The sequence below is a fragment of the Clinocottus analis genome, unplaced genomic scaffold (genome assembly GCF_023055335.1).
Source record: "Clinocottus analis isolate CAN_PGR_092001 unplaced genomic scaffold, fCliAna1.0.p SCAF_7, whole genome shotgun sequence".
Classification (NCBI taxonomy): domain Eukaryota; kingdom Metazoa; phylum Chordata; class Actinopteri; order Perciformes; family Cottidae; genus Clinocottus; species Clinocottus analis.
The window spans coordinates 2,562,378-2,586,376 of NW_027176229.1; the positions used below are offsets into that span (position 1 = coordinate 2,562,378).

Here is a 23,999-nt window from a genome sequence, read left to right on the forward strand (position 1 = left end):
AGGTTGAGTTTTTGATATTCTGTCCCACCCCGAATATCTGAAACAATTCCTGGAATCATTTCCCTTTATTTAATTGTATCAGTGCGTTTACATGATGGCATTAATTCGAATCTTGCTTTAGTCGGACTATGCTCTCTTTCGGGGCAACTGCTGTTATCCGAATATACATGGCAGTGAATAAATCGAATCATTGGCCGAATGCATGTCATATCCGATACGCTAGGTGGCGCTGTTTTCATTACATGTAGTGGTGATACAGCCATCTCCGCTTGACCTCTTCACTCTTCATAATGGAGAGAACCCCGCTAGCTTCGGTGGTTAACGGGGAGCTAGCGCAGAGCAAACGGGGAACTAGCAGCAGCGCTAGCAGGCTACATCAGGGAGCTAGTAGAGACACCCACCGAAGGTAGTATCGGCTCGTAACCCGACTTTTACGTTTGTTTGTTTCTGCCGGCCGTGACAACTTATCGTCTCTTTTGACTTCCGGGTCACGACCTGTGAGGGAGGGAGGGAGGAGGCGGCGGGATCTTGAGCATGCGCACAAACGCATTGTCCAGTTCCGATCCGATTCAGCGTTTACATGCAGCGTTATTCGAATTATCAATCGAATCGAATCGAGTTATCCAGGGGTGTTAATCGGATCGTAGTCGGACCAGTTATTCGAATAAAGGTGTTTACATGAACGGGATAATTCGATTTTAGTCGGACTAAGCCAGTTATTCGAATCCATGTAACCGCACTGTATGTCAGATTTATCTAAAACATCTACTAATTGGGTTGATAGACGGAAAAAATCCTTTGGGGTGGGTCTTACTTTTTTGTTCTTAATGTCAATCTCATTTCTGTCTCACTTGGTTCTATGTAGCTTTCATAGGCAATGCAATAAAAAATACAGCACATACTAGCCAAATTGTCCATAGGCTTTATGGAAAATATATGAGGTTACTGGCACCAAGACAGTGAAATGTTCAGTACATATGACATGAGTATCAATAGCAAACTTTATCCTTTGCTGACAGGGACACCAGGGTGTATAAGCAACAACACCAGTGTGTATAGATAATGTGTAATTCAATTGTTATAACTTTAATTGTTTCGAATGTTTATTTCCATCTTGGCTCCTATCCACTTATATCATCTTCCTTTTGTCTATGTCAATCATCTTCATCCTGTCCACATCCATCATCTTGCTCTCCTTTCTCCTGTCTACTTCCACCATCTATCTTTCTGTTAACTGGTCCATTTTCCGCATCCTCTTCACTCTCTTCTCAGAACTTCTCCCTTTTTCGGATGTCACAGCTTGTCTCCATTCCCCCATCTCTCCTTGCTCATTTTCATCACATTCTTTCTAGCTCTTGTCCACTTCTTGGTAAGCTTTAGTATTATAATCTGAAAAATGAATCCAAGACAAATGTGCAGCAATTAGTGCATTATAAGTCTAACAAAATAACTGTAGAAAAACACAGCAGTTTTAAGGTACAGGTCAAATGTAATGTCAAAGGTTACCCACCCAATTACCCTATAATAGTAAGGCTCTCATTGCACTAGTGTAAGCCTGGCTATGTATCACATTGCCAACTGAGGCAAACATTCAGAATGATACATAATTGTATTTATTCCTGATCTTACCTTTTGTAAAAACGTTTCTTCTGTGAACAGATGTTTTAGGAACTGAAGATGCACGGAGAAATCTCTTGTAGAACATTTTTTCCTTTTTCTGGGGATAAAGTACAGAGAAATTTGTTTTCAAAATTGTTAAACAGCTAATGCTTTATCCATTAGCGAAGAACAAGTAATTATGTTTGATGATAACCTTAATTTACAGAGGGCATGAGCATATGTTTTAGGAATCTCAGGCAAATTGTCTTTTGCCTTGGAAAGATGTTTTTTTTATACACAAAAGGTACGTACTATGGTATAATCATATTAAACAAATGAAGAATGATTGAGAGTGAAAATTATTTTCAAGAAAGTTAAGTTTATCATCAGGTTAGTCCCTATCATAAATCTGGCATCCTATAGTATCCCAAACAGTTATGAAAATCAAAGATGCTGACTAGTTGATATCCTATTTTTCTAGCAGCGCTTAGAAAAGTGTTTGTCATTATATGTTTTTATGAGGGCTGGGTAAGTTAATGCGTTATTATCGCGTTAACTTTTTAATCGATTAACGGCGTTAGTTATTTGATCGTACGTTAACTGCATTTTTTGGGGGGGCCTTTTACTTTGAAGGCGATTAATGTAGGCGCTCAATCCTGCGTCCACAGCCTCACCGGACGATTTGCAGGCTCGCGCTGCAACCTCAGCGTCCGGATTGAACATTAATCGCGCATGCGCAAAGCCGCTGCTGATACCTATCAGCTGTCCTTCACATCTCCACCTCATTCAACCAGACTTTAGTGCACTTGTTCAAGCCAACACAGACTGGACTTTTCTCACTGAGGAAGAAAAACTGAACTGAATTGGAAAACATGAAAAGCACTTATTGCTTTTGTATAAAGTGAATCAATTGCTGGTCTTTCACATACATCTCTAAGGTAAGCAACATACTGAACATGGACCAAAGAAGGATTGGCTTGTCTCTCACAGGCACCCGTACAGTAAATATACATATATACATATATATAAACTATATATGTATGTATGTTAACTTGATGTTGCTCCAGAGTGCCTGTTATATTGTTCTGATAACATTACTTTAAAATAAGTGTGCAATACACTAGTTTTTACTTGATTATTGAATTTGGCGTTTAATGCGATTAATCGCAGGAAAATCATGCGATTAATCAGTTAATTTTTTTCAACTTTGCCCAGCCCTAGTTTTTATGAAAGACATTATTTGAATTCTTTGATTTTTTTTGGCTTTGATTCTCACTGCGTTGTATATTTTCAAGTGTGCAGTTAGACTGAGGCATGATGACGAGATGTCCCAGAGAGCAACACACAGTGGACAAGGTGACTGAAGTGATTTACTTTAGTGTGACAATGAAGAAACATTTAAATCCCACTCTGTGGCTGGATTAGTGTTTCTTGTGCATGCGCGATTATTTTTCAGTCTGAACGGCGGAGTCTCCTGTCAGACTCAGCGAGCAGCAAGTACCCGCTGCTCGCTCAGGACAGTAACTGCAGGACAAAACGTGCTTTCACATCTGTCTCCAAGACACCAGAAAGTCTCCAATAACACCCAAAAAATCTGCTAGATTTGCCCGTGGGGGAGGGGTTTTGCCAAGTGTCGGCAAGTTGACGACACTGCCATCCTTCCCCCACAGGCAATCGCCCGCTGTTTGTTCTTTGTTTTCATTATATAACGCCAATGAAAAGAATCCGCTGGAATTGCGTCAATAGCGTAAATTTTAGTTTTGCATGTTACTTCCTGTCGCTGTGTCCGTACTAGAAGAGGTTATGCCATACTGATTACTTTTGTATTTTCTAGCCACATGGTAAAACATATTCACTGTAGCCCACCGCCTTTGACAAATTGCCTTTACCTGTTTCTGTTGAAGTCTTCTGTATTTTGTTGTTCTCGGCGTCACCGGCTGAGTCTCATCCGAATTCAAATAAGTCTCATATTTTCGCTGTGAAGCCATGATGATTGAAAAAGACTGCCAGGTTCAGTGCAACTCTGAGCCGACCCGTATTGGTCCAAGAGAGGCGGGTCTAAGAAGCAGTTTAGCCCATTGTGCCAAGTTACTAACCAATCAAGTGCAGCATTTTTGTTGATCACATCCAGCCAATCAGAGCAACCGACATTTGTTTGTTCATTCCTTCTTACCAACACAGCAGAACATCATGCCTCTTCAATTTGCTAAATTTGACTTGCCTAACAAAACAGTCAAAATAGAAAGTACTGCTATTATCTCGGATGATAAAGCCAACGAATTATATCAACTGACATCAAAATAATCCCCCCTTAAGTGTGAAGTAAATTGGATGAACAATGCACATGCACAAACACACGCGCACGCACACGCACGCACACACACACACACACACACACACACACACACACACACACACACACACACACACACACACACACACACACACACACACACACACACACACACACACACACACACACACACACACACACACACACACACACACACACACACACCTTGCGTCCCGAGAAGACAGGGAAAGCTGCAGATGAGAGCAGCTGTCTTGCCATGGGTTCAATGTGACCTACAAGATCCATGACAACTGTTACCTCTATCATCAGTACCAATTTGTCCAGCTGGTACTTCCCATCCCAGAGGCCTATGCACTGATCCGACTTTCTTTCTGTCCCTATCATGCTTTGTCTGTGGGGAAGCAAACGCAAGCTACATTTTAATGCCATGCCTCGAGGTCAAAACAATGAGCAGTCCTTTGTGTTTGCTGCTAAGTGACCTATTCCCATGCAGTGTGACCCAAGTGCCGCCCACAGATTTGTTGAGTGAAAACATTAACACGCGCACTGGGCAGACTGCCTGCTCTTCAGTAATATAATCAGCTTGGAGTTCAGCCAGAGTAGAAATTTAGGGAAAATGTTGAGTTGGTCGGACAATAAAATTGTGACACTGGTCAGCCTAATGAGATTCATTATTTCCAGTGCCGGCACAACATCAAGCTGAATGATTCAAACTTAAATGATTCACTGTCGAGGATATATTACAACCTAAATATTACAGCACAGACCGGTTGCAAGAAGCTGTACATGCAGTTGTTCTTAGCTTATCTCCATTTCAGTTGGCTGTTATACTCTTAGACCAAGTCTCATTCCCAAAGCACTTGACTAAAGGGTAAAGTGTGTAGATCCATATATCGAGTACGTCCAACATTTAAAAGACTTTCTTGGTGCAGCAAAAGCTAATTGGGGAATACAAAATACAATATTTTCTTCTGTAGCGCAAAATAGTACATTCTTTATATGAGCTAAAAAGGGTCCCCCCCTCCCACACACACATGCATATACATATTTAACAGGCATATTACCAGGAAGTCCTTGAGTGGCTGCCCAGGTCCACATCTCATTAAGTCTATTCTGTGGTTAGCTGGCATACCACACATGCCCAATACAAGTGTGGCAATGGAAAAGAAACAACAATAATTGCAGAACAAATGATCTACAGGCTGTATTTCATATTTTCCATATTTATTTCTGCAGACATTGTTTATTCATAATCTGTGTAACCAGCAGCGGTTGGGTTCTAACTAATCTCTATGATAAGATTCTGCATTCACAATGTAGATTCTTTCGGCATCAACACAAGATTTTGGCACGGGAGGCGTTCTAGTTTCTGTTTGTAGTCTGAGTAGTAGTGACGAATCCCCTTATAGCAAGCTTTTGTTGAATGCAGATAAACAGTCCGTGCGGAGAGCAACGAAGGGCAGAACGCATTGGCCGAAATGCAATATGGGAACCCTCCAGCTATTGTCTGTAGATGACTTACATTTTATTCAAGTTTGCAAGGCCTCAGCCTGCAAGCCCATGTGAAGGATTAGTTGCTGCAACCAATCCCATTATCCCAAACTAGGGCTGGGCAATATGCCCAAAAATTCATATCATTTTGTAAGATTCTTGCAGTTTCACAGTACATCACAGTATTTTTGTTCAAAACACATTCATTTATTGATGCAAAAAAATACCATCGGCCAACTGGACAGCTCTTCACCGCTCGTTGTTTACCGTTCGCTGGTCAACTCGCTCACAATATATAGTATAGCGCAGTGGTTCTCAACTGGTCTGGCTCCGGGACCTACCATCACCCTTAATAACAAATTGAGAAAGTTCTCAACATCTCCAATGTATTAAATCTGCATGATGGTGCAGTTTGAACCTGAGATAGTATGGAGACAGTAGTGTTACACGCTGGGTGTGTGATTGAGTGTGTGTATTAGTCTTACAGGTGCATAACAAAATAATAAGATAACAGAACCTAAACTAACAACCCAGGTGCATAATAGTCACATGGGAACAAAAAACAATATCAGTATACTCCTTTAAAGGATTTACATTTTGGTGCTATGCTGTTCAATCACTCTCAAAAAAACGTCTTCGTCTGTGAGCGAGTGATGCAACGTTCCCTAGGTATTGGATCACCAAGAAAGAATGTCCTGGGTTAAAATCAAGGCAGAATGTCCTTAAATCGCCAAAAAGCTCTGAAAACCTGCAAGAAACATCCAAACCATGAGTGTGGATACAGATCGCGATCAGTAGTTTTGCATGCTGGGTGTGGAAACTATGAGTGTCAATACAGATTGCGAGGAGTAGTACAAAACTCAGTCAGGGATTATTTAATTTTAGGTTTTAGAGTCAATTTAACGTATTCTGTGAAGCACAGAATGTAGTCGGGCCAGCAATGTCAGAGAGAGGGCCGGCAGGTGATGGAGGGGGGGCCGGCCCCAGCCCAGTCAGCCCACAGGGGGATTTCCACGGCATCCCCTGGTTTGACCCAACCTATTAGTGATGTGAAGACCGGATCATTTTACCGAATCAGATCTTTAAATCTCGCTCATTAAAATGAACAAATCCTTTTTCAAATTTATTATCACACTACCATTTAATTCACGGCAAACAATTATGCTGAACTGTAAGTAAAGTATAAAAAAAAATGCAAGGTAAAGAAATACTTTCTGTTTCCTCTTTTGAGCCATTGCAGGTCACGTGAAAAGTAATCCAAAAATCCGTACAAAAGACCCGAGTCAAAGTGAACGAATCATTACTGTTCATAATAATGATAGTTTCAACTTATATAGCGCTTTATAGTACACAAAGACGCTTTACACAATAGACAATAACAGACGCAACAGAACACGAACGTGAAGACAAGAGCAAACAAAAACAAACAACAAAATATTTAAGGTAATAAAGAAATAATGAGAAGTAAACAGAAGAGGCTGCGTGGGGCAGAGCGGAGGGCAGGTGCAGAGGTTTATCAGGTGAAAGCAAGTTGGAAGAGGTGTGTTTTGAGGGCTTGTTTGAATGATGGTAGGGTGTGAGCCTGACGGATGTAGATGGAGAGGGTGTTCCAGAGGGAGGGTGCAGCAGCTGAGAAGGCCGAGTCGCCCCACGTCCAGCGCTTAGTCCTGATGGTCTTTAGAGTTGGGGCGTGGAGGGGGAGGAGGTCAGCAAGGTAGGGAGGGAGCAGGTTGTTTAGGGCTTTGTAGGTGATGAGTAGCAGTTTGTAATCTAACCTGTACTTAACGGGGTACCAGTGCAGGTTGTGAAGGACCGGAGTGATATAATCAAAACGTCGGGTGGAGGTCAGCAGTCGGGCGGCAGAGTTTTGGACATATTGAAGTTTATTGAGGATTTTGGTGGGTGAGCCGTAGAGTTTAGCTGGCTGTCAGTGCTGATCCTATGCCGATTCGTTCATCAGACGAACTAATCGTGACCGTGTCTTTGGATCAAAGTTTCGTTCTTCTGCCGGATATGAGTCTCTGGCAGAAGAACGAATCATTGATCCATAGACACGGTCTGGAGTCCTGACAGTCAGTGCGGTTACATGGATTCGAATAACTGGCTTAGTCCGACTAAAATCGAATTATCCAGTTCATGTAAACACCTTTATTCGAATAACTGTGGTCCGACTACGATCCGATTAACACCCCTGGATAACTCGATTCGACTCGATTGATAATTCGAATAACGCTGCATGTAAACGCTGAATCGGATCGGAACTGGACAATGCGTTTGTGTGCATGCTCAAAATCCCGCCGCCCTCCTCCCTCCCTCCCTCCCTCCCAGGTCGTGACCCGGAAGTCGAAAGAGACGATAAGTTGTCACGGCAGGCAGAAACAAACAAACGTAAAAGTCGGGTAACGAGCCGATACTACCTTCTGTGGGCGTCTCTGCTAGCTCCCTGATGCAGCCAGCTAGCGCTGCTGCTAGTTCCCCGTTTGCTCTCCACTAGCTCCCCGACAACCACCGAAGCTAGCGGGGTTCTCTCCATTATGAAGAGTGAAGAGGTCAAGCGGAGATGGCTGTATCACCACTACATGTAATGAAAACAGCGCCACCTATCGTATCGGATATGACATGCATTCGGCCAATGATTCGATTTATTCACTGCCATGTATATTCGGATAACAGCAGCTGCCCCGAAAGAGAGCATAGTCCGACTAAAGCAAGATTCGAATTAATACCATCATGTAAACGCACTGCGTCTCTTCGTGTTCACCTCCGCTTCCGTTCATCTGCCGCATACGGGTCTTTGTATCCGTTTCCCACATGACCTGCATAGGCTCAGCACTACGAAACAGAAATTATTCGTTAATTTCCCGACCCGGTCTTTGTATGAGTCTTTGGATCCTTTTTCACGTGACTTGCATTCAACGAACCATTTCTGTTTCCTTGGCTGAGCCTATGCAAGTCCCGATGCGCGGCCACGAGAACATGAACGAATCTTTTTTTGAGAAGACTCAATACTCTTGAGTCCTTGTAAGGATTCGTTCATTTTGAACGAATCATTCACGAACGACACATCACTACAACCTATAACACGCTGAAAACAAGAAGGGACGAGCCGGCGAAAAAAACAACATTGCGCTACATAAAAGTCCCTTCAAAATAAAATCACAGAATTAAAAAAATAAAATAAAATTCAATTTTTTTTTTTCCCCAAGCAAAGGCGACCCATTAAAAACGGGTTCCACTGTTGGGTCGCGACCCACCAGTTAAGAACCACTGGTATAGCGGAACCGGTATACCACCCAGCCATATCCCAAACCATTATTATATATATATATATATATATATTTTTTAATTTATCTGCCTTATTAATTTAAGAGTGTTTTTCTGTCTTTCTGGACACTTTAACAGATGTCTCTTTTACTACTAGGAAGGCAAAGATACACATTGTTCCAAGGTCTGCAGAACAATGCCCTTTTTAAGTGTATTCACTACTCTGCTGTGAAGACAAACTGTAAGAAATGTTTCAGCACCTTTTATTGAAGCACACATTTCCCTTTGTGATGCGGCTGACTGGTTAGTTGTTTGCCTCAAAACAATGTCTCAACTCTGCAAAACGTGTTCAGCTGAGATTATTGGAGCTCTTTGTTTCCTTGTGCACTATTTATAAAAATCCTCAAACATCTTGCTTGACCTTCTGTGAAAGAAATGATGGCGAAATAACTGTGAACAAATGCTATGAGAAGGCAATGGAAAACCACAAAGGATTAGGGCAATTTTAACTTCACAAAAGCAAACAATTATTGATGACATTGAAGCACTGAGCTTCAAAGTATTTTATTTATAGACATTACAAATTACAGACAGCAGACTAAGGAATAATAGAAGTGTAGTTTTTTTCACACTTTTGAAGTTTTTCAAAAATAGAAAGGAAGACTAGATGTCCTGAACAGACGCAGGAAAATCACTAGGATATTACAAAACAGGTTGATGGAGGAGCTTTAATATCTGAGGCTGTTTGTAATGCGTTTCTGTTTAGGCGTCTTCGAAAGGAGCTGAAGCAAAGGTTTGTGTCACGGCAGAACTTTTAAAGAAAGCTTTCGTGGTGCCAACATGGAGCCATCTCATGGTTTACAGGAGCAGACGGCAAAGAGATTGTGTGGCTTCTCAGGGTAAAAAGTCAACTTTAAATGAGGCAGATTGAGATGGAGCTTAGAGCGCCTGCTTGGTGAAATGCTGCAGTATTATTTTACTCATCATGCAGGAGGCTGTAGACTAAAACAGATCATCCACATCTTGATCTTAAGTATTTGTTGAACGGGTGCTGCAGGAGAAAAGAAGGTCTCCTGTTTCAAAATGAAGTGTATATACTACTTGAAAAAAGTGACACCTACTGTACACTTAAGGCGCTAAACAAAAGATAGTGTTCTATGTTTCTGCTGTTTACACATATATTGGAGTTTGTTTTATAGTTACTGTATTCCATTTCTGATCGTACAACACTTTTACACCCCAATGCATCAAAGACTCCTAAACGTCAAGCTAAGACACTCAACATACTCATTTCAAAGTTTTGGACATGAGGGATGGCCTGTCAATCCACGTAGAAAACTGTGGTTTGTATGATATCCTCCAAAAAGTTACACCTAATCTTTTTGTGCATTTTCCTACGAAAGCTTGAGGTCTTTCCTAAATGAACATCTGTCTTTACAGAAAACTTAGTCACTTTTGGCATCAAAACTATTTGGTTTATGCAACAAAATTATGTAGTTAGATTTAGGCATCAGAACCACTTAGGTTTTGGAAAATATCAGTCGTTTAGGTCAAAATACCCACGGAAGTGCCGTCACTGGAGTACACAAGTTAAGTCATTAAAAACATAAACGTGGGCTTCACATTGGGGAACAAACTTCGGTTTCCTGGCTGAAAGATCGCCATTTGTTGGACCCCTTCACCTCATTTCAGATTACGGGGATAATATACGAAAATATTTCGTGGATATCTACAAATTACGACACATTGGTTTTGTAGGAATTGCTACAAATGCTGGATGTGACCAGCCTGGCTTGTAGTATGCTTAGTGTCTTTTCAAAATAAACGTTTGTCCTCTCAGAAAGTTAGGGTTAGGCAAAAAAAAACCGCTTAGTAAGGGTTAGTCAGTGAAGTTAACATTAACCATTTTTTGTTACATGAGTTGCTAGAGAGCCGCAAGTCACTCAGTAGTCATGTTAACAAAAAATGGTCATGGGACTAACGACACTAACAATTCATATAACTAATGACTCGTGTGACACAATGCTAACCTCTACTTTAAGTTTGGGAAGTTTTCCCTCCACGCATGCTGTACTATCATTAGCTGTAACTCCCCGACAGCTAAATCTTTAGCCTGGATGGTAGGCCTCCCGCTCCATGAGCCAACGGCAATTTATCACTGATTTGTTTATTTGGCCAAGGTGCTGTGAAGAAAATGCTTATAATAGTAATGAAAACCCTGACTGAACAATTAGCGCATTAATCGAGAAAATAATCAACATGTGAGGTGCAACCCAATTTAAAAAAAACAAACCCCCCAGGTGGAAAAAACAAAAACATATAGAGGCTGTGCATGGGGGAAAAATACAATTGTAATGCTGCATAAAATTAAAACCTACCACCTGAGAAACATCAAAGCAACATTTGTAACAGTTTTGTTTTTCCATTTTGTTTGCTTTACTGTGCACGAGGAAATAGTCACTGAAGTCCTGAATGGCAATTTAATGATGGGGAAAGAAAAAAAACTATTTAGATTGGGGGGTTGTTTATGTTTGAGAGCTAAACATTAATGATTCATTAATCTTTTACATGATCAATAAATAATTCATCAGCAGCTATTTTGATAAGCAGTTAATTGTTTCAGTAATTTCTTTTTAAAAAGGAAAAAAAATCTATGCACTTGTTTCACCTCCTAAAAAGTGAAGCTTTGATTATTATTTTTTGCCATACATAATTGATGACTTAACAGCTGTGTTTCTGACTGTTGGTCACTCAATTATGGGCTCAGGGAGATTATACTGGACAGTTTTCACTCTTCTTGAACATTTTATCAATGGAGTAACTAATCAATCTAGTAACGCAATGAAGGACAAATGATTCACTAATTTAAAAGATTACTTACTTGCAGCCCTATTTATGTTCCTAACACTTATTTATACACAAGGAGTCCTTCCTCTTCTGGAGTGTTAAACAGATAGACTGTTAATTGCACTCTACAAATGACCCAAAGGTGTGTTAACAATGACCACCAGTCTACTACATCAACCACAGATAAAGGAGAGGAAAAAAATCTATTAATTTAAGAAAGTTGACAGGATAACCAACAATGTCAGTTTCTGTGATGAAGATCCACACAAGCTCTAATCAGACACAGAGAAGAGGGGGGTTGTAGCCCCCTCTGCTAACACTGTGCTTCTAACCTACTTTAAATGTCACCTTGAGAGAGAATCGACAAGCCGCTGCTCTGCAACCTCGGATGACGTGTGCGTGAGTGTGTGTGCGTGTTTGTCCACGGTGCAAATAAAATGCCAGACTGCAGAATTGACCTAATTTAGAAATTGATACAGATTATCAAGGCAACTAATGCTTGGCTTCAGGTGTGCAGGTTTCAACAACACTGGGCTGTGCATTCTTTCAAAGTACCCCCCGACACACACACACACACACACACACACACACACACACACACACACACACACACACACACACACACACACACACACGCGCGAACCCTCCGCTCCACCATGCAAGATCAGTTTAGTAAAACGTGAGGTCAACCTCACCGGCTGCTCCGCTCACTTTTACCCCCACTTGTGCATCCCATTGCGTCCCCCGGTGGCACGCAACAAGAATCTCGGCATGGGGAAAAAGAGAGGGAATAAAAGGAATCAGCATGCAACACGACGAGCATGCCTTCTCCGCAGTAAAGCATCTCCATAAAGTCACACTCACTCCCATGCACACCTCGCGGATGCAGAGGAAGAGAGGAGCAAAATATAAAGAAAAAAAGACGGGACTGACAAGTGGAATATGACTGAACTGCACCTGTAACTCCACGCTGTATCTCTGGTAGAAGTGTGTCGGGAACACCGCCAACTGATGTTGCACTTGGAGGGAAACTGTGTAATCCATGAACCAGAAGATGTTGAATAGCGAGCAGGCAGAGCAGGAGACGCGTCTACTGTTGGCAGCGGTACTCCACTGTAGTACAAACAATCTGCCGCTGCTCTCCGCCCCGCTGCGCTCCCATTGGCCACGCGGCGCTCAATGCACTTGAGGCAGAACAGGAAGTGGGAGCTCACCTTAGCAAATGTCATCTGGTCTGCCTGAAAATCACAGAGCGGAGCAGTGGTCGATGATGAGAAGATCTGTTTTTCAAATAAATAAGCTTTTTTTTATTTTTTATTTTTTTTAGCAGCATAGCGTTATTAACCTCTGTATATTATTATTGGTATAATTAGTGGTAGTAGTAAAGTAGTAATTCAATTAAATGTATTTATATAGCCCAATATGTCGTAGACCAGTAGTGGAAGTGGTAGTAAACCAATAATAGTAGTGATGATGGTAGAAGAGTAGTAGTAGTAGTAGTACTAGTAGTAGTAGTAGCTGCAGCTTGTGTACTTACGAGGACTAGGAAGAGAGATCACACTACTTCTGTATTAGCTGCTCTCCAATGACTTCCTGTAAGATCAAGTTTCTGTAGTTTTCACAGTAATATTACTGTATACTGGCCATATTCTTACTGTAGAACTAATATACAGCATGTTGCTGTAGATCGGCAATGCATCATGGTCAAAGTTAATTCCCAACTCCCAACAAATAAAAGTTGTTGTGAATCACAATACTGCAGCAAAATGTTGCTGTGAATCACAATACAGTAATTTTGAGTGTTTTTTTCCTTTTTCATAACCATAATTCGTTTTAACCTATTTTTCAACAAATTTTATTTTTGCTATTACGCATACATAGGGAAAATGACATTGTTATGCTCTTTGTTGTGTTACACAAATGATTACAGTACACTATAACATTGTGTGCCGATGGACACTTGCTTCTCTCAACATAATTTTGGAGCAGAAGCTACATCATTTCTGACCAGAGTCCACTTCAACTTCAGCATCAGCAAGGTAACAAAACTCATTATTATTTCTTAATGTTTACTTTTTGCCAGGCATTTTGCGACTGTAACTACATTAAATACAGACAGCACAGTCTTCTCACGTAAAGTAACTGTGTAACGCTACGTGTCTTTAAGAGGGAAGTATGGAGACATTTTCCTGCACTAGTAAGCTAACGTTAGTGTTACTAATGTTACCAAAATACAGTATTTTGTTAGCGTGTGTCAATTATTGGAAGCCTGGTGTAGCCTCCAGAAGAATTCACCGTCTAAAACAACACCTCGAACAGTCGTAAGTTCGGCTCCACAGTTTTCCGTCATCAACACATCATAAGCAAAGTAACATTTAATTGGCTCTAACCTGTCAAGAGGAGGAGAATCCCATGTTCTCATTTCTTCTCACAGAAAGGGATGTGCAACGTCCAGTCTGCTTCTCTCGTGTCAACTTACTGATAAACAGGTGTGTGTGTTGAGAAGTGCAGGCGTTTCACTAAAGTTTCTTTGAGAACCAGACATTTCTAGACACAACTACAGCTGCATCGCTGTGTTGTACTGACCTCGCTAACCTAACCTGAACTTCACTCGACATGAATATGAAAAGCATCTACAGAAATTTTAGATTCATATTATCAATTTGCACATTAAATTGTGATATAAATCATTTGACTTCATAGTTGATAAATGTCATGCTTTAAGTGTAACTTGTAAATTGATTGGAATCATTTATGTGTGTGTGTTGGTGTGCTAGTTAGCTAAAGCTAGCTCCATTTGCAGACATGCAGCTGACTTCTTTCGTGACCTCCAGCATTCACTGGGGCATTTTGCAGCCGAGTGTGAAGAGGCAGGGTTGAGAGTCAGCACTTCCAAATCTGACGCTATAGTGCTCTGCCGAAAAACAAGTGGATGGCTCCCTCCAGGTGAGAACAGAGAGCCTACCCCAAGCGAAGGGGTCTAGTATCTCAGGGTCTTGTCCACAAGTGAGGGTACGATCAGTGTGGCTGCAGCAGTAAAACAGGCACTGCACCGGACCGTCTTGGTGAAGACCAATTTACACGTCCAACTGGTAAGAGACCCCTTGTAGGAGACCCCGGGGAACAATAATCCAACCATGGTAAATATAGTGGCCATACTAGTCTCTGGAAAAAATATATATCATTGAGTAATATGTAAACCTATTAACCTGTATGTTAAACATGATTACCAAACACTGAAAATAAATATAATGTGAAATGTGTTGTAAAACGTAACAACGGAGCAGAGAATTATCTACATTATTTCACACAATTTTGTACTTTCCCTTACCTCTACAGAGAGTTCCAGCATGTTTTTCAGGCAAAGCAGGCAGCTGTTTTTGAATGGAAAAGGCATTGAAATCTTTCTGTACACTAACAACAGATGGACAGAAGTGACACATTTAGCAACCAGCTGGTGTATACCATTTAGGAGCTACAGACACCGATATTTCCCATTGGAGTTTCTGGGGACCAACAGAGAACTAACAGGAGAATAACTATTGGAGTTACATTCACCATGGTAGTCAGAAATACGACTGTTAAGGCACGCTCGGTATCAAAGTTTATAGCAGGTTAATATGTCAGTGTTGTGTTTACAGCTTATTGTGCTGCCCTTTGAGTACCAGAAATTAATTAATCCAGGATCAATCAAAGATTGTCTAATAACACCTGTGTGAGTCAACAAATTTAGACTCATCTCTCAATATCCTTTGATTCATGACTAGATTTAAATGAGCATAATCAAGTCTTAATAATTGTAGTGCATTGTCATGCCATGTAAAATACCCAGATGTGCTAGAATTGCTTGTAGAATTCCAGCTCTGCATCAGAATGTGGGTTGAGGTTTAAAGGCGGGTGCAATATTTTTGTGGAACTAGAGTTGGCAATGCAAATATCTCCACTTGAGATTATTTCAACTAGGTCACAATATCAGGTCAGTTCAGAAATGCATTAGGTGGAAGAGGGTGGGGGGAGGGGGTGGGAGGGCACACACACAAATGTCTTTCATCTGCCCTTGAGCACGGGGCCCATGGTCCAGATGGCTGGACTGTCACAACAAGCTATGTTTGCAACAGGAAACATGTCACATCCCTGGGGGCTTCTGTGGACCACATTCACATTTGTGAGTGTCTTGCAGTGGGCGAGCAGGTATAGGCGCTCAGCGGGATAACTGACAACTGGAACGCCGATCGCTTAGGGAATCAAACCTGTGACCATACCGTTGGGAACGGAGTCGACCGCTCCATGGTGCCACCCTGCTCCCTGTGGAAAAAAGATGCTCTTTGATCAGAGCTGCATGCTTGGCCACCAATTGGAGCTGCGAGGAAAGAAAATGTGTCAGGGCCAGATGATCTACTTTTGTTCATTTGTACATTTCTTGGCATCTCATTACTCAGTGGAATATATTCATGATATGCGTTGTGGAGGTTGTGTTTGTAGCTCAGTGCTGAGTATTAATTTTTCCCTCTCTTACATACTTCCCAAAATCGGATTCCCACTTCCTTCATAGGCTAAGCCTGTTAGCTCCATATTTGCATCAAGTTGAATGAATTTACAGAACACTTTTAATCAGGATTGTCACAAAGCGTTGCATTTAGCAACAAAGCACATACGCAAGACTCCTATTGAGTGTTAAAAGCACTAAGGTCTCACTTATCTCTATGAAGCATGAGCGGCAAAAAAATAGGCCATTTCTAAAGGTTGAGGATTTATGGATGAAATCCCTGCCTCTGGTAACCGAATACAATTTCACCAGGCTTCCAGAGGAAAGAAGCGGGAGTAATTTTTCCAGTGACAGTGGATCCTCACCCGGAGTTCAAACGAGTGCGCTTCAATGAGGTTATATTATTCTAAACACAGCAGGCAGCTGCAATTAGGCTTTTCAAACTCAGCCCAGTTTGTTGTGGAGAGCCTCTGTGTTAGCCTGCAGCACACATGCCTGTCTGTGGGTGGCATGCTGTTTTGGCTCTCTACTCTTCTTTTTTTCAGTTTGAACTGCCACAAAAGGAAAGCGACCATCAGTCAGTCTCTGCCTCGTAGACAGAAGCAACTCACCAATACCACAGGCATCAAACGGACTGTGACCCTGAAAGCAGGAACAAAAGCCAGCCAGTCCGACTTGTCTTTTTAAAAAAAAATATATATAATATGTATGGATATATATTTACATTAGAAATTTAATACAATATGTGTACGTACATTTCTTAATTGTATAATAATCGTTGTGTTTTCGTTACCTTAGAATGAGATTTATAGTTACATACTATAGTAAGCAGCCCAGAACGGACAAACCAAACACTGGCTCTCGATCAGTGGGTCGCGACCCGGCCCCATTTTTAATGGGTCGCCTTTGCTTGGGAAAAAAAAAAATTGAATTTTATTGTTATTTATTTAATCCTGTGTATTTAAATATGAAGGGACTTTTATGTCATTTTTTTCGCCGGCTCGTCCCTCCATGTTTTCAGAGTGTTATAGGTTGAGTGAAACCAGGGGGATACCAGGGAAATCCCCTAAGGGCCGACAGGGCAGAGGCCCACCTCCATCACCTACCAGCCCTCCCTCTGACTTCGCTGGCCCGACTACATTCTGTGCTTCATAGAACACGTCTTATCTTATTGTTTTGTTATGCATCTTCAACACCTCTACACACACAATAACACATCCAGCATGTAACACTACTGTCTCCATACTATCTCAGGTTCAAACTGCACCATCATGCACATTTAATACATTAGAGAGGTTGAGAATGTTCCTCGATTTTGGTCGCGGCTTGTCATTAAAGGTGATGGTGGGTCACGGAGCCAGACCAGTTGAGAACCACTGCTCTAGATTAAGTCATTCATGTTGTCGGTGTGTAGGATTTGGCAATAATAATAATAATAAATGATAAGATGATGATGGCACCTCGTTGTTGTGTTTTACACAGGAGGCTGTTTTCGGTCACCGCAAGTAAAATTATTCAACCAGTATTTTCTTTCTTTTGTAATGACAAGTTGGGTCTATTGTTTCATGTGTTCATTTATTGTGATCATTTGAGACATTTAACACATCCTGAAGTGTGCCATGTCAAACCAGTCCTGTTGGACCCATCCGCCTCCCCTCCTGCTCACCAATAGTCGTCTTTTTGGATATTATAAAGTAAGTCACTTGCTCTGAGTGTTGCTTAGTCACTTTGCTTTATTTGATTAACAATTACCAAGTAAGTCTGTACAAACAAGGAATTTGTCCTGGCGGAAGGTGCATCATAACAATGACAATAACAACAACAAAGAACATTTAACTATACAAGTGAAAGTATAAAAATTTGGATAAGAACAAGTAATAAGTAAATATGAAGTAAATAAGTACGGATGCAAGTACAAATAAAAAAATAAAGCGATAAAACAATTAATAATAAGAGTAAAGGTGAAGTAAAGTGCACGGAATGAGGTTATGATTTTTGAAAGTGACAGGTGATGGGTAAAGTAGTGAGTGACTTTAAATGTGCGGTGTGAAGAGATGTGCAGGGGAGAGAAGGGAAGGTCCAGGGGGAGACAAAGTCAGTTAGTGGGGGACCCGGGCTCTGTTGATGAGCCTGACTGCTGCTGGGTAAAAACGGTTTGTGTGGCAGGAGGTCTTGGTCCTGATGGACCTCAGCCTCCTGCCAGAGTGAAGGGACTCGAAGAGTTTATGTCCAGGGTAAGAGTGGTCGGCCACAATCTTCCCTGCCCGCTTCAAAGTCCTGGAAGCGAACAAATCCTGGAGGAACGGCAGACAATCACCCACTCGGCAGAGCGGATGATGCGCTGCAGCCTTGCCTTGTCCTTGGCAGTGGCTGCAGCGTGCCAGACGGTGATGGAGGAGCAGAGGTTTGACTCAATGATGGCGGTGTAGAAGTGCACCATCATTGTCTTTGGCAGGTTGAATTTCTTCAGCTGTCTCAGGAAGAACATCCTCTGCTGGGCCTTCTTAGTGATGGAGTTGATGTTCAGCTCCCACTTGAGATCCTGGGTGATAATGGAGCCCAGGAAGCGGAAGGACTCCACAGTGTCAACGGGGGAGTTATGCAGGGTGAGAGGGTAGGGGGGGGGGGGGGGGGGGGTGTGCTCTTCTTCCATCTCCAAATAAGTAAGTAATAAATAAGGCTCCTAATTGAATTACCATTGGGAATATTTTGGTGTTGAGCTACACAAATAAAATGAACAATTTGTGAAACTTAAATCTCCGGGCGCAAAAATTTGCGCCCTAGCCAATGACATGTCAGTGGACATTGTTGAGGTTGTAGAGTTTAATATTTTGTCTTTCCCACAGCAGAACACATGTTGGACATTGTTGGATTTGGGTGGATATCATATCGAACTATAACTTTATCTAAAATACCCCAACAAGTTAGTTTGTGTGTGTGGGGTATTCAAAAATACATCAAAATGTATTTTGATACAAAATACCTTTCAAATAAATGTATCAAAATAAAATGCAAAATACTTGTGCCAGAAAATGTAACAAAATACAATACATGAATTTTGTATTTAAAATACAGGAAATACTTTTTTTTATCGCAGAGCATTATGTTACGCAAACCATTTTTTATTTTTAACAAATGGACATCTACTGTCGTAGCCTGGCTAACTGTGAACTATATTATCTGCCAGTAATTGATAAGGCATTATGACATTCACATTGAAAAGAAACAGCATAACTTGTAATAAATTAGATGTCTCTTGATAAGGTTATCATGGACATACAAGCTTCGAATCTCCCTCTTCCTCTAGCTAGCTACTCGACTGGTAAGTTAACTTGCTAAACACTGGCTATCCATTAGCCTAGACAGCACGCTAGCATCATTAGCATGTTAGCATTCATTGCTAGCTTGACATTATAACTATCATCATGTATATAATACAATAGGCTATGTAGCCAGACCCAGACATAAATTATACATCAAGCTAGTTGACATCTGTCATACTCAGATGCAATATTTACCTTGACAGACAATGTTTTTTTTTTCATATTTGTGGAGAAAATATTTTGAGTATTTTAAATACAAAATTACTGCACTCTAAAGTATTTAGTTACAAATTACATTCTGTGTTTTATCGGCCTTATCAAATAAAAATTCAAAAATACTCAAAGTCTCTGAATTACATATTTCAAATACAAGTAACAGAAAAAAAACTGGCCATCTCTGGTTGTGTAATGCATTTTTTTAATGTATTCAATACATCACATCAGCAGCATTTCTTTGCCCGAGGTAACACCCTCCGCTGCACAGGGGTAGTTTTGATTTGGTTCTTATTATTATTATTATTATTATTAGTAGTAGTAGTAGTAGTAGTAGTAGTACTAGTAGTAGTAGTAGTAGTATACCTGCAGCACTGTGAGTTCATAATTGGAACAAATGTAATGTGCAAAAAAGTTGTTGCCACTTTCATTAACTGTTTATACTGTCATATCAGTATGTGTGAGAAAAGACTCATACTCAGGTTATGTGACTCACTTTCATGTGTCCCCTGTATCTCCAATATAGCAACTATATAAATATAAATAAATATTCATATAGTTGGAAACCATGACACCATGCCGCATATCACATTCTTACCACATATATTATTGCCAAAATCCCCACTGGCATCAACAGCCCCAAATTATCTGCTTAGAATTAAACATCTCCATAATTTTATACAGAGGCCTCACACAAAGTGGGAAATCTGTTTGCACAGTGGGCGTCAGCCCACTGCTGCAGTTGCCCGGTAACACAACATGGACTTCTGATAAACACTGACAAACCACAATGATCCTTCTTTCATTATAAAGTAATTAGTAAACAGCTTGTTTACACGTGAAATCCTTATATGTTGTGTTCAATTATGTACAGATCCATGACAGGACCAAGACAAACAGTATGCATAGTGTGAAAACGGCTCATGGTGAGGTTGTACTACCAGTCTTTTTTATAGTATAGATTTAGATGAGAGGGAAGCGCAATAATGTCTCTTGAGTTTGACTGGCTGATATTCATTTTTTTGGTGAAAGCCAAAATAAGCCTGGAACAATGGGCTCTGGGAACTGACAGCAGAGGAGATGACATATCCTGACAGGTGAAATATGAGTCACACTGATGCAGATGGATGAACTAGTAGGTTCCCAAACACACGTAACCATGCATTTTTATCTCATTGCACAGCTTTACCTTACAAATACATCACTGCAGAGACTTACAGATGGAAGGTGATATTTTTGAGGGCTACAAAGAAAAGATGCTTCCTCATTCTTTCTTGTTCCTCCTTCTGTCTAAACAGCTAAAACCAGCAAAACCTCATAACAAATGTTGTATTACTATTAATGCCAAACTAGCTATAGCAGTGCCGACAACCATCATTGAAGAAATTATCCTTTATTAATCCCGTGGGGGAAAATATTCTCTGTATTTAACCCATCCAACGTATTTAAGTAACAGTGTGGTTAATGGACCTGTACTTGTATAACGCTTTTCTAGTCTTCTGACCACTCAAAGCGCTTATACACTACATGATAATTCATTCACGCACACTGATGAGAGGAGCTGCCATGCAAGGTGCCACCTCAGGATTATCAGCCATTCATTCATACGCCGAAGGCGCAGCTACGGGAGCAATTTAGGGTAAAGTGTCTTGCTCAAGGACACATCGACATGCACTGTTTGGATCTAGCTGAGACTATTTATCAGGGAACTGGTACCACGGTGAGCAGGACTCACAAGCAGACGCAAGGCAAGGCGAGGTAGTTTAAAAAAAACGTTTACTGCGACAAACACTCACGGACATCAAAAGACAAACACGCACAGGACAGGTGGTTGACAGGCATAAGCCCTCAGGAAGTGCGGACTGGAGGGGAAACAAACTCAAAACATGTTAAAGGGGACTGGGACGCGAGAGAGGAATGGGACACTAAAGAGGAATAAGACGCTAAAGAGGAACCAGATTCGGGGGAATCAGACTCGGCGGCGGCCGGGACATGGCCTGGCATCGGCACGGAGGCGGCGGTTGAGGCCTGGGCTGGCAGCGGCACAGAGGCTTGTACTTTTAGGGACCTGGTACCATGGCAAGCAGGCCCCACAAGCAGACACAAGGCGAGGTAGTTTAAAAAAAACAAGGTTTACTGCGACAAACACTCACCAACATCAAAAGACAAACTTGCACAGGACAGGGAGTTGACAGACTAAATACACAAGGGAACGAGACACTGGTGGGTCTTGCAATCACACAAGAGAGCGGCAGACGAGAGCGGCAGAGAGGAGTCTGGAACGAGAGACAAGGTGAGTAACAGACAACACAACTGAAACACACAGAGAACACAAAACTCCCCAGGAGGTCTGGGCGTAACACTATTTGTCCTTGTTTCTGTAAATTAAAGTGACAGATTTCTGTACAAATCAAAGCAGAGAATGCACATCTGTTCACTTGAAAAACACATCCGACTTAATAAATAAATGAAGTTTTATTTAAAAAATGTATTACTTCCTAAATATGAGCGTTTACAATGTTGCCTAGAATTTTCTCCATCCATTATTCGAACCGCTTATTGTCTTTCAGGGTGCGGGGCGCTGGAGCCGATCCCAGCTGTCAATGGGCGAAAGCTGGCCTGGACAAGTCGTCAGTCCATCACAGGGCAGACACAGAGACAGACAACCATTCACACTCACATTCACACCTATGGGCAATTTAGAGTCCAATTAACCTTGGCTGCATGGCTGGACTGTGGGAGAAAGCCGGAGAACCCGGAGAGAACCCACGCTGACACAGGGCGAGACCTCCCAGACCAATAACCCAACTCCGCCCAGACCGAGATCCCAACCCCAGACCTTTTTGCTATGAGGTGTCAGCGCTAGCCACTACACCACCGTGCAGAATTTCTTTTTTCAATTAAATACTAGTCATTTTATTAGTGTGCTGATTGGGCTGTTATAATTACTATAGTTTAGCATCATTATATTTTTAAGTCATTAAGGTGCTTGTACAATACACAAGTTGGTAGGTAGTCAGAGTCGATGATGCACAATGTGCAGAACAGATTAAACGCTTGCTTACTCGTCTGAATGGCTGGGGTAAAGTGTTTTTTCTTCAGTTGGCAGCAACAGCTCTTCTACTGCCATTGTATTGTCATACAATGTATGATATCCAACAAAAGGTACTTCTCTTTTTTCGTGGGTTGTCTTTCAAAAACCTGCAACACATGTCAATTTCCGCTCGATACATGCATATGGTCTTTTCAAAATCAACTTACGTATTCAAAGGAATGCTTCCTTGGTTAGGTGTCGGAATAGATTAAGGAATGCTTACTTAGCTTGAGGAAAATAAAACTACTTAGTTAGGTTTAGGGAACTAAACTCGAGGGCTTTGTCTCATTGGGTCCAACAGGGTAAACATGCTTCTGGAAACCCAGGCCATATCTGGGCCTCCAGTAGCATGTAGACCCACTCGAAGGAAGGGGGGCACAGGAAAGCCAGAACCAACCAATAACACGTTGTCTGAAAATTTGCAGAAACATTCAGTATTTATATTTTTTATATTCTATATTCATTGAAAACATTTTCTATATTGATAACAAAAAAAGGGAATGATATTGGCAACAAAATGGGTTATTTGTTCTTAAATTCCTACCTGGTGAATCATAAATAATTCAGGACCACAAATGTCAAATATAGTGTCATAGAAGCACGTTAGCAGTTTCCCTACTTTAGGATCCCTCAATAAAACACTGAACCCAGCCTGGCTGATCACACAGGATCACACTTGCCAAGTGAGTTACATTGTATCCTCTCTCTCTGTCTCTCACTCTCTAAATATTGCAGGGCCTCTGATTTATATTCTGGGCAGACCCTGGTGGTAAATGAGCAGATATGGTAAGCGGACATAGACACACTCTAGTGCTCCTTTGTAGAGTGCTGGATTGAAATGGCCTGGTGAATCACAGGAGCATACCAGGCAATTACTCACATGCAATGCAATTATGAGACAATATGCGTTTGCAGACAATTGCACAGGGAATTGAGAGGAAAACAAGCACAAAACACACTTTGCTGAGAGATACACGCTCACAAATGAATATAGAGGTTTCAGGGGATCATAGTGGAGGTCTGCAGCTCTTGACAGAGTGGTGTTGTGTTGTCACTGACAATTAACCACTCATCTTTCGGACAACTTGGGTGATAATAGCTTTGAACTCTGGATTTTTTAAATATTAAAAATTTCAAACAATATCTAATAAACAGACTTAAACCAATATTCCATTCTGTAATTTTTGGATTAGATATTATAAAGAGAAGACAGAAGCCTATGAGAGCAACTATACTTTATAAGCAAAGAGATCAGGGACACACAAGCAGCAGCCTGCAGTGGTGAGAAATGAAGGAAGTGCCAAACAGCCTCTTACTAAAAACAACGGTTCGGGTCTCTAATAAAAAAATGTGTTTATATGACATCAG

At 41.2% G+C, this 23,999-nt stretch overlaps 1 protein-coding gene across 1 annotated transcript in view; it reads right to left on the reverse strand.

Moving 5' to 3' along the window:
- Positions 1–12,600, reverse strand: part of LOC137805053 (zinc finger matrin-type protein 4-like) — a 167,477-nt gene extending 154,877 nt beyond the window's left edge. Inside the window, exon 1 of the mRNA XM_068604720.1 lies at positions 12,473–12,600. Within this exon, the coding sequence (XP_068460821.1) occupies positions 12,473–12,559 (87 nt within the window). The 5' untranslated portion in view covers positions 12,560–12,600. The remainder of the gene's footprint in view (positions 1–12,472) is intronic.
- Between the last annotated feature and the right edge of the window lie 11,399 nt (positions 12,601–23,999).